The sequence below is a fragment of the Pinus tabuliformis genome, chromosome 5_1 (assembly GCF_031772625.1).
Source record: "Pinus tabuliformis cultivar Carrire ecotype Pingquan chromosome 5_1, CPIR1, whole genome shotgun sequence".
NCBI lineage: Eukaryota > Viridiplantae > Streptophyta > Pinopsida > Pinales > Pinaceae > Pinus > Pinus tabuliformis.
Genome location: NC_142305.1, coordinates 887,758,764 through 887,770,930, shown reverse-complemented (window position 1 = coordinate 887,770,930; position 12,167 = coordinate 887,758,764). Strand labels below are relative to the sequence as shown.

The following is a 12,167-nucleotide window of genomic DNA, read 5'->3' as shown; positions in this document are numbered from 1 at the left end:
CTACTATATGACCCAAATAATTCAGAGATGTTTTGCTGAATTCACATTTTGAGAGTTTAACCTAAAGTTTTTCTCTTTTCAAAACATCTAGTGTCTGCTTAACATGCTTTAAGTGTTCTTCCCATGTTTTGCTAAATATCAGAATGTCATCCAGATACACAATAACAAAATCATCAAGAAAAGGTTTGAGTACATCATTCATTAATCTCATGAAAGTAGCAGGAGCATTAGTTAAGCCAAAAGGCATAATCAACCACTCATACAATCCCTGCTTTGTCTTGAAAGCAGTCTTCCATGCATCTTGTTCTGCAACTAGAACTTGATGGTATCCACTGGGCAAGTCTAACTTGGAAAAATAAATAGCTTCTTTCAATTGATCCAAAAGATCATCTATGCGAGGAAGGGGATAACGGTTTTTCATTGTTATCTTATTCAGTGCTCGGTAATCAATGCACATTCTCCACGAGCCATATTTCTTTCTCACGAAAACGATTGGTGATCCACATGGTGATGTGCTAGGTCTGATGAACCCTTTCTCAAGCAACTCCTACACCTGCTTCTTGATTTCAGCATTCTCTAAAGCAGACAATCTTTTATACTTGTGGCTGCAATAGTTGTTTCATCTCCCGAGTCTGACCCCAAATCTTTCTGAATAGCTGCAACAATCTTCTTCTTCTTCTTGCCCTCGAAATTCTTAGGTCTCAGCTCTGGATGCAGAATCCACCAGTGCTCGTCATCATGCCCATCCTTTTTACAGTGAGTGCATGAAGCTTTGCTCTTCTGTGCAGTGTTAGCCTTCGTTGTTTTCCATTTCTGCTTTCTTTTCTCCTTATTCTTGCTTGCAGTGGGTTGGGATGATCCCCCAACTTCTGGACTTCCATTCTTTCCTATAGCTTCTAGATGAGTAGCTTGTACAAATACCTCATCTATGCTAGTGGGATTAAACATGAGGATAGTGTACCTCATGTAGCTGTGTAGACCACCAATGGACTTCAACAAAGTCTCAGGTGAGTCTAATGAGATTCCTAGAATCAATGCTCTCTTTCTAAATTCTTGAGTGTACCCTTGCACACTTTTCCCTTTCAACTACCGAAGAGTTTTCCAACTCATTATGGCTTGCTGCATGTAGGCCAATGGATAGAACTGCTTTTTGATTGCAGAAACAAATTCACTCTAGACAGAGATAGTCTTACCATGTCTTTTCATGTCAGCTTGGGTTCTGCCTTCCTACCAAACCAAGGCAGTGCCTCCAAGATGTAGGGTTGTCAGCTGAATCTTGCTCTTGTCTGAGTCGATACTCTGCACTCTGCAATAAACATCAATTTACCTAATCCAATTGTCCAACTTTTCTGCATTCAACTCTCCATCATATATAGGTAAATCAAATTTAACATCTAGTTTAATGAAAGATGCCTTCTTGTTATGTACAGGGCTATTAGGAGGTGTGAGGAAGCTTTCTTCTTTCCCCTTGCCTTTTGAGTGGTCATGGAAATGAGACTTATCTTGTCCTTTGTCTTGTTTAGAGCCCGATGAATCTTCATCCTTATGTTTTCTAAAGTCTTTATACATTTCTTCTACCATGGACTTTATGGCTAGGAAACTATCTATGAATTGAGGGTCTGGTCCCATAGAACCTTCCTCTGACATTGTCTTCTAAGGATAGACTCTCCCAATTTTAGGATTGGTTTCGACCAACTCTCCTTCTCCTAATTTGAGCTTTGATCTAGTTAGCATTCAACAGCTAAAACAACACAAGCTTGTCTAACCTTACAACCTAGAGCTCTGATACCACTTGATCTGAAAATCACTCGTGAGTGACCTCAGTTAATTAATTAATGAATGAAGGTATTACAAACTCATGTGCTAGTGTGCGTGTCTATGTTATTTTAGGCAATGGATCGATCAGATTGCAAAATACACAGACACTGGAAAATGGAAAACAATAAGGAAAACACATTAAGCAAATGCAAGAACACAACAATTAATAAGGAGTTCACCCTATTCTCCAAGGCTACATCTCCGGTCCAGCTCTCAGTGGTGGCCTTCTTTTTATTGTGTCTTTGAAGCAGAGATTTACAATGAGGAGCTCAATTTGAGTCTCCTGAAACAAATAAGGTTTGGTAGGGTGGTTCTTGGATCCCCCAAGCCACTAGAGTGCACAAACTCTTTTCCTTACCAAGTCTTGACCTCTCTGGTCTTTAATGGGAGGAGCCTAATGTGGTGCTCAATTCCCAACAGATCCTCTCAGGGATTTCTTGAACCTTTCAAGCTTTCTGTCTGCTCGATGCTGCCTAAGGTAAGCTTGGCTATCTGTTTTCTGCTTCTTGCTTCACTGTCTCTTTCGCCTTTTCTTTCACTGTTTTTCTTCTCCTCTCTCGGTCTTTGTATTCTGTTTTGTGTCTGTTCATGGCTTAAAGCCAATCTATCCTCGACTGTTCATTTCTTCTTCCACCCCTTCGGTTCGCCTGCTACTGTTTGCTTGGAGTTCCCTGCCTCTGCGTCATTGCCAACGTCTCACAGGGAGTGGCCACTTGTCCTCTCACGAACTGCGCCAACTCTTCCTTAACGGTTCGGGTCTTCAGTTACACTGTGGAATGACTCATCTGCCGACTCAGCGGTCAAATCAGACGTCAAACTTCTCTATGCCGCGGCTTAATCCCCTGTCAAATCTGGTTCCTCCATCGGGTGCAATCTCCACCGTCAAATCTGGGGCCCCCAGATCCTACGACATTCGCTCATTTCGCGCGGTTGACTTGCTCGACCGTTAGTGCGTGATGAGAGGCGGTTTTCTCTCTCATCTGCCAGACACGCGTTGCGCAATGTATGGAATCGCTCGTTTTTTGCCAAATCCACTTACCGCCCGAGGATGCCTCCGATATACTACTGGTTTTGGAGCGCGGGTCCTGCCTTTCGCCTTAGTGCTTACCCTACGGTTTCCTGGCTTCCCATGCGACTGAGTGCTCAGGGCTTCTCCTTTTCGAGGGGTTTTGCCCAGCGATGCGCGATTAGCACTAATTGCGCATCAGAAATGCCCTCTGTTTCCCGATCCGGGCTTCCCAATTGCCACTTTTGCCTCCCGCGCGATCTCCATGGGCCTCAGTCAACGCGCTTTGACCGAGGTCCTCATCGTTCCGTGCTGGCTGCAAACTGCCACTGTCCAGAGGTCTTCCTGATCACTCTGTGTTCATAAATTCGAAGTTGGTCCTGATTTGATACAGTCATGGTACTTTGATAATTTTCATGGATCCAATTCGGATCACCAAAGCACTGGAAAAAACGAGGACGAAGAACAAACAATGAAGCATTACAAGGGCTCGGTCAAATTCTCCTAAACTCAAGTAAGATAAAAGCCCTTGAGGCGTTTACACTAACCTCCTAAAAATTCATTTATTAAGAAAGTACTTTCATTGAATGCTAGAGGGTTAAATGGCCTAAAGAAGCAGAGGTTATTAAAGAAGAAAGTCAAAAAGGAACAACCAGATATGATTTTTTTTCAAGAAACTAAATGCTCCAGCAAAACAATGGAAAACATCATTAAAAAACTGGGCAAAAGGATGGAATGCCTGGAAATAGCAAGTAATGGATGGGAAGGGGGCTTGGCCATTCTTTGGAATCCTCAGGTTATCCAAATTATATCTTCTGAAGCGGCCAGATCTCACATCTCAATGGAAATCCAAATTGTAGGGAATCCCGACACCTATCTTTGCACAAATGTCTATGGTCCTAAAAACCTAGAGGAAAAACTACTATTTCTTAGAGGTCTATCCAACCTGCAGCAGAGATATCCCCAAGAAAAAGCTTTTTTTGGAGGAGACTTTAATATGATTACTTCGCTTACGGAAAAAAAAAAGGAGGAATCAGAACGCTCAACCGGGATACTGAAGTTTTCCAAGATTTTATCAAATCAGCAAAGATGGTAGACATCATCCCAAAGAGCGGAGTTTTCATATGGAACAATAAAAGAGGGGGTGATAGGCAAATCGCCTCTAAACTGGACAGGTTCTTGGTAAATGAAACCATCCTTCTGGAAGGGATTACTATGGATTCGGACATACTACCTAGTGGAGGGTCGGACCACTGGCCCATAATTATGAATGCGGCCATCCTGGGCACACCAAGGAATAAGCCCTTCAGATTTGAAAAATTTTGGCTCAGTCATCCAAAGTTTACATCGAAAATAAAACAATGGTGGAGTGAACCGATAGGTATAAGAGGCACTAAAATGTACATGCTCCAAGCTAAACTTAAACATATCAAAACCAGGTTAAAATCCTGGAATCAAGAAGTCTTCGGCAACATATTTAAAGAAAAGAAGGTGTTGGAGGAGCAATTGGAACAGATTCACAAGGAATGGATCCAGGGGAATATTACTCAAGAAACAAGAAACATAGAACAAAAGCTCATGCAGGAGTGGCAGACTAGATGTCAACAGGAGGAAACTCTATGGAAGCAAAAATCTAGAATTCAGTGGCTTAAGGAAGGTGAAAAGAACACAAAATTCTTTCACAGATCTGCCATTGATCACAGGAGTGCTAACAAAATCTTAAGAATAAAGGATGATCAGGGGACCTCTGTGCAAACTCATCATGAAATATCAGCCCTTCTCATAAACCATTTCAGCCAAATAGCTTTGGAACCCAACATTGATAGAGAGGAAGCCATTAGGGATCTAATGACTTCTATTCCCAAGCTTATTACAGAGGATCAAAACAAGGCTTTAAATCGAGCAATCACCTTGGAAGAAGTGGAAGAAGCAGTGAAAGAAATGCCCAATGGTAAGGTGCCAGGACCGGATGGTTTCACCATCGACTTTTACAAAGCCTGCTGGGATATAATCAAAACAGAAGTTTGGGAAGTGGTGGAGGATTCCCGACGCTCTTCTTCCATCCTAAAATCTCTCAACTCTACGTTCATAACCCTTATACCAAAGGAGGAGGAAGCAAACACTCCGTCGAAATTTCGACCAATTGCTCTATGCAATGTTCTGTACAAGATTATATCTAAAGTCATAGCTAACAGACTAAAGACAATTCTTCCAGGAATCATCTCGGAAGAACAATCTGGTTATGTAGAAGGGAGACAGATTATGGATAACATATTGCTAGCTCAAGAGATGATTCACACCCTCCAAACTCAGAAAAAAGCTGGCATGCTAATGCAGCTGGATCTGTCGAAGGCTTATGATAAAGTCAGCTGGCACTACTTGGAGGCTATTCTTACTGCCTTTGGCTTTGCGAAGAAGTGGATAATTTGGATCCTAGCCCTAATTAAGTCTACCAGATTATCAATTCTGGTTAACGGAGCTCCCACAGCCCAGTTCACACCTTCTCGTGGTATCAGGCAAGGGGATCCCCTGTCCCCCTTCTTGTTTGTGATACTAATGGAAGGTCTTAGCAGGCTTATCAGAAAAGCTAAAGAGGATGGCTTGATTCAGGGACTCCAACCCCTGCCTGCGTGCCCTGCAACCACTCATCAGCAGTTTGTCGATGATACAATGCTGCATGGCACGCCCTCAGTCAAAGAAGCTCTTGGTTTCAAAAACATTCTCAATCGTTTCAGCCTTGCTTCAGGTATGGAACTCAATCTAGCTAAATCTTCCATATTATTTTTTAATACACACATAGCAGTCCAGAAAAACCTATCTAATGTCCTCGGATTCAAGAGGTGTAACCTCCCGTCCAGATACCTAGGCATTCCACTGACAGACAAACCCTCGCAAAATGCGCATTGGGAAAAAATAATCACCAATCTAGAAAAGCATTGTCAGCATTGGACTCATAGGACCCTTAACTTTGCAGGACGCCTTGTCCTCACCCAATCTGTCCTCCAGGCTATTCCTCAATTTATGCTATCTATTCTCCTGGCACCTAAAGGTGTTCTTCAGAAAATTCGACTCATACAAAAAACCTTTCTTTGGTCGGGAAACTTAGTTAAACAGAGGTAGTCTTTAATGGCATGGGACAAGATCTGCAAACCCAAACACCTGCGTGGGTTAAATCTTCAGGACCCTTATACTGTCAACCGAGCTTGTGGAGCTAAGTTATGGTGGAGATGGGTTAAAGAACTGAACATACCCTAGGCCAAACATTGGAAAGCTAAGTATGCAGTTAATTACAACCCTCAAAATCTAATCAGGATGCAGGAACCACCAGACGGATCTCCAATCTGGAATCTTGCTAGAAATAATCGAGGCATAATTCAGGAACAGAGTTTTTGGGAAGTCCATAATGGACGGATTGCTCTATTCTGGGAGGATGCATGGCAGCAATTACCTAGGCTGGAAAGCCCAGATTTCCTCACCATTCAGAGAAGAAACCAGGAACTAGGGAAGATAACCGTGAATCATTACTAGAGGCCTAACAACACTAATCAAGCTTGGCAACAGTGGATCTTCAACGATACATTGCAACCAGAAGAGGAGGACAACATTATGAGGGTGCTGCAAATAGAGCTGGCTAAAAGGAAAATAAGAAATGCTTATGATGCAGATCAACTGCGTTGGGGCAAGCTCGAGGGGGGTAATTTCTCCCTCAAAGAAGCAAGAGGATATATCGAAGGAAGAGACCAAGGGGAAAAAGTCAATTGGTATAACAGAGTATGGGATGTTGAACTATGGCCGAAGATTAAAACATTTCTTTGGCTCTTGATGCACAAAAGAACTCTTACATGGGAGAACCTTCGAAAAAAAGGGTTCATAGGCCCCTCACGCTACCCCCTGTGTGAAAATGAGGAAGAGTCCATGAATCATCTCCTCAATATTTGTAGCTGGACAGAAAGCCTATGGAACTGGATGGAAACCATATTCAGAAGCACGGACAGAAATAGAGACTCAATACAGGAAAGCATAGGGAATTGGCGAAGTAATTTTTCCAAATCCCAAACAGTCAATACATTATGGAAACTAATCCCTAGGTTCATAGTGTGGTCGGTTTGGAAAGAACGAAACAGATGAGTGTTTCAAAATGAAGCAAAAACCATAGAAGTTATCAGAGCCACCATACTGCAAAACATGAGGGAAACGACTCTTACTAGATGGAAAGCAGAATAGAACAAAGATCTCTCAGTGACTGACTTACAAATTCTGTAGACTTTTGGAATTGAGGCAGGCACCATCTCTAGTCCATCTGAACCGCGACAACAACAAGGCCCCTCCTTGAATGTCTGGATACCACCACCAACAAGCTTTCACAAACTCAACTTCAACGGGGCTTCTCGAGGCAATCCTGGACCGGCAGGTATAGGAGGTGTCATCCGAGATTACAAAGGGGAAATTCAACATATTTTTAGCCAACCTTTGGGAGAAGGAACCAACAATGAGATGGAATTCGCAGCATTAGAACAAGGGCTACGAATACTCATTCGTCTGGGAAAAGGAGCTACAATGGTGGAAGGGGTTTCTCTTTTGGCTATGAGTGCCACAAGAAAAATGCAGATGGGATCAAAACCGGGTAAGGTAACGAAGGATTGGAGGTTGGCCAAGGTCACAGAGCTCATAGCAGAGCACCTCTCAAGCCTTGACGGAATCATTCTGCAAGCGGTAAGAAGGACGGAAAATGCAATGGCCGATTGTCTGGCCAACTACGGGATTGATCACCTCATTACCTACCCAGACACTTGTTGGCATGATGCCACATGCACAAAACTTCGAGATCAATGTTTACATATTTTAAGACAAGGCATTCGTTACAGGGAGGAGGGGAGCAGCAGTTCAATGGGACACTCCTTAATAGCGAATGAAGATAGCCTTTAAGGCTCACGTCCTGGATCATAATATCCCGAAATGGATTGGGGAGGGCAGACACCATCACCTGCAGTGGAAGATGAAGTAAATCCTGCAGAAGAATGATTGTCACGTGGCCCATGACAAGAAAACTCCAGCATGACAAATCCGCTACCTCGAATAGCAGGCAGGGGCAAACACGCTAGAAAAGAAAGAGAAGTAACTCAGCCAAATTCCGGGGATATATGCAAGCCTTACTCAACCGTGGCACTCATTCTTCCTCTATATCTATAGTGTTTCACCAAAAAGCTCCTACATCTTTTACTCCTCGCCCGACTCTTCGTCCTCAACGCTTTGCTTGCTTCTGTGTCTGGTTCTCTGAAAAGTCTCCATCACCCTCTGTCACCTACATAGTTCATCGAACGAGGAGGACAATTAACAAAAAATATTGTTAGCACCGTCAGCAGGACACAGGGGAGGACACATGGCTCTCAACCAATAGCCTCAAGCGTGGCAGAGTTAAGTCTCTGAGTCAACATCATGAGCAGGAGATGGGAAACCGTAATGGTAGTTATTATGGCATGAATAGCATATCTCCGATGGAGAAGTGGGAGATCTCAAGCCAAACCTTACCACCCTCAGCTATATCTAAGGCGTCAAACCAGGGGATCAGAACACTACTTTCTCCTGGCTCTTTTCTTAACAATTGCAGTGCTGCTAGGATTTTCATTGTATCCTCAACCTGCAATTACATTATGGCGTGTGAGGGTAGTCGGAATGTCTCCGCTAACCGAGACCTGCAGAAAGCCCAGGAGACTTATGAAACCCGGACCACTCAGAGAGAAAAACGCAAAATAGAAGAGCTCGAAGTTGTGGTTACAGAGGAGGAAGAACGGTTGGACGCTCAGGCTCTGGAGAAGGAAATGGACTGGCTTTCTGATCCAGGTACAACGACTACAAGAGCAACACAGTTCGTTCGAACCCAAGGAGAAATGTGGAGAATGAAGACCATGCTGGCCAAGGCGCTCAACATGCAGGCTGAAGATATCAAGAGAGCTCACCAAGCCATCTCCCTTGTTTCTACAGAGAATTTGGCTAAGCTAGATGCCATGGAGTTCAATTTCAGTGCCTTGACTCAGGAAGTCAGAATCCTTTCGCAAAAGCTAAGTGTCCTCATCAATCTCCTCAGGCACTCCATCCATCAGGGTTCCAATGTTGCGATGGAAGTCTCGGCGGAGGTAATAGACACCAGCCAGGTGAAGCGCCCCACTCCGCAAAGGATTCAGCAGCCCGAGTTCATGACTGCAATGGCAGGCCCAAGTGCGCCCAGTAAAGACTATGTGATTTTGAAGCTGTAATGGCATCTCAGTTTCTTATTTCTCTCTTGTTTTTGTATCTCTCTGTCGTAGCTATGGAGGTCCTCCAGGCCCTCTTTCCTTTTGGAATTACTGACAAGCAGCCCAAAGTGGTGGTTTTTTCTAGTTTAGGCCCCTCGTTAGGCAGCCCTGTGTGGTTAGCCTCGGTTTTAATAGAAATAGGTTCAACTGCTTACAATCATTTTGAGCATGCGTTGATGATTTCACTTTGTCTGTATGTACAGATCTTTTGTATCCTATGTATTTTTATGAATTAATATATAACTGCTGATTTACACAAAAAAAAAAAAAAAGTTATATAATATATAGATTCCAAATAATAATTATTTTCAAATTATAAATTTGAATTTTATGAACTCTAAATATCTAAACAGCTTTTTAAAATTTTAATTTTATTTATATATTAAATAACAAACAAAATAGATATTCAATAATAATTAAAAAACTAAATATTTATCGATTAAAACACATCTATAATAAAAATTCTTATTCCATAAAATAATTATTACATATATCTCTTAAAACTATACCGGGTCTGTTTTTCCTTTCTTTCGAAGGACACAGAATCTAGGGCAACTACGGACGCATTCGAATAATTATTACGTTTATCTCAAAGAACATAGAGTCAAGGACAACTACGGGTACACTTTATACAGGAAAGAAAGTTAATATTACCTTTTACAAAAGGGAAATAGAAATGTTAGAAATGTGCAGATGGTCTAATTTTATTTTATTATATATATATATATATAATATAAAATTTCATCCATTTGTTTTATTTATATATAAATTTATAATTTTTTTATTATTTAGAATGGGTAATTTGATTGGTTTTGTACTTATACGACATTGGGCAATTCTGAATGTTATTACCATTACCATTTCTAAGTGAATCAATCTTATATTTTTGTGGTAACCCTAAGGTGAATTAGGCTGTCCCTAGTATACAACCATAGATAAACAACTTAGGATTTGAACATAAGACTTTGTACTCACATTTACTTTATATTTTCATGAGTATTCCAAGTAAATTCTCCAAATAAACTTGCAAACTACTATTTTTTAAGTAAAAGGGTTTCAGTATATTATTTTTTTATACTTATTTTTCATATAATATTTTTTAAAAATAAAATATAAAAAATTATTTTAATATAAAATGTAAAGTTTAATTTTATATAAGATTGAAAATGTATAACATGAATAATAAAATCTATTTTCAATATTGAAAAATGTGATTTGCGGAATTTGGCATTTGGTAGGTAGGGTTTCGCTAGCAGCCGTAGGTTTTTAATATGTCTAGGGATATCGTCTCGAGCTCATTATGCAAAGACATCGTAGATGCATGGATCACATTGTAGTGTGTGGCTCCACTGCTTTAGACCCCTTGATTCGTAGCTTCAGTCCTTTCCATTGTTGATCGTTTGCTCTTTGCTAGTGCATTTGAATAGTGTCTTTGTTCACTATGCTATGAAGGAAGAGGGTGCATTCAGAGCCCTGGAGTAGGCTCAAAAACCTCGGGGGACTTCTTCTCCCCCCTAAAAAATTGTGAAGAAACTAGTTGAGATCCCTACAGTAGAACTCTCTCCTTCATATCCATGTGAGAGAGCCTTAACCCTCTCAGAAAAAGCATTGCTTGGCAAGTTAATGGGCTTGTGGCCAAACCCAAAATCTGTTGAATCTTGGATCGCGAAACAATGCCCCCCCATGCTTCAAGGTCAAGTAAATTTCTTTGCAGTAGGAAGGGGCTTTTATGTATTTTTATTTCTCAATAAAAAGAGATTTGATCTTCAGATCAAGACTGTATTTCATGGGGTCTAGAGGCCTCTTTATCACTCCATGGACTCTGAACTTCAACCCATATTATGAGATTACTACCGTGTTGGTGCGAGTCCAACTGCCACACCTCCTCTTCATCTTTGGGGGCCTAATGCACTAAAAAACATTGGAAACAAGCTGGGTCATTATTTGGATAAAGCAGAACCAAAAGGAGGTCAATTTTCTTGTGTTTGTATATGTGTTAAAGTAAACCTCCATAAAGGTTTAACGGAGGCCATAAAGATAAATCTAAGAGAATGGAGCTATATCTAGGAATTAGACTATGAACAGATTCCTTTCAAGTGCATCATTTGTCATTCTCATGGGCACTTTTCCAAAAACTACCCGCAACAAAAAAAAAAAAAATGAGCAGACCCACCCCTGTTCCTAAGGAGGCTAGTTTCTAACTAGCACAAAAGAAAAGAAGGAATCAACAAAACAAGGTTACAACCACAAGATGTAGATCTAGATCCTTCCTTCAACAAAAACTCTTTTGAGGTTCTTCAAGATCCAGAACAAGATGAAGATATCCCTATGGATGAAACCCCAAATAAGGATCAAGGAAATACAGAAGTGCCAATGGAAAATGAAAAGAAATCCCCTTCATGGGTTGACCCTCCAAATCCAAAGTCATATTTTGAGGCAAGAGCATTGGAATTGACACCCTCCGCTCTTGTGGAGATGAAGAAGTCTACCCCAAAGTTTCACTAGAAAGCTATGGCAATTAGAGCAGCTCATGCAAAATTTGGGGCATGAATTAGTGCTGAAAAATATTTATCTTCGAATGTAGTGGAACCATCTCTCACAAGAGGCAAGAAATCCAATAAAGAAAAGCGAGAACCCGAAACAGATTCTAATTTGGCTTCAAGATCCCAACTCTGAATGAATTCTCTACTCCAAAAACCTCTCAAATAGCTCAATGTACTGCTTTTGCATTATCTTATGCTCGCAATACGTAAGAATTTACTCTTGTAAACATGTAGAAGGGATCAGTGGTAGTACTTGTGGAAAACAATGATATCTATTTCACATGAATTTAGTCATTTTCTCAATAGAAAATCCCATAGAAAAATGACAATGTAATAAATTCCCCGTGTATTTATTGTATTTATTGTGACGACAAATATTTAATAAAATCACTACTTATTTATGTCCAATTTTTTTTGAAAATATATCAACTAATAACATTTACCATTATAAAATATAAATTATATGGGTTTAAAATAAATATAATTTAATTTTAAGTAATGAATTGC

General features: G+C 40.8%; 1 protein-coding gene across 1 annotated transcript; it reads left to right on the top strand.

The window, feature by feature from the left end:
* The first annotated feature begins 3,913 nt into the window (after window positions 1–3,913).
* LOC149167654 (uncharacterized) lies at window positions 3,914–7,750 on the top strand. Its single transcript, XM_089430550.1, has 2 exons — window positions 3,914–5,570; window positions 7,107–7,750. The coding sequence occupies exons 1-2, from the start codon at window positions 3,914–3,916 to the stop codon at window positions 7,748–7,750; spliced, it is 2,301 nt and encodes a 766-aa protein (XP_089286676.1).
* Window positions 7,751–12,167: the final 4,417 nt, after the last annotated feature.

Excerpts from the sequence above, each read along its gene's own strand:
- LOC149167654 (XM_089430550.1), top strand. The coding sequence starts at position 3,914 with ATGGTAGACATCATCCCAAAGAGCGGAGTTTTCATATGGAACAATAAA. Across the intron at positions 5,571-7,106 it reads TCGTTTCAGCCTTGCTTCAG|GCACCATCTCTAGTCCATCT; the intron begins GTATGGAACTCA and ends GAATTGAGGCAG.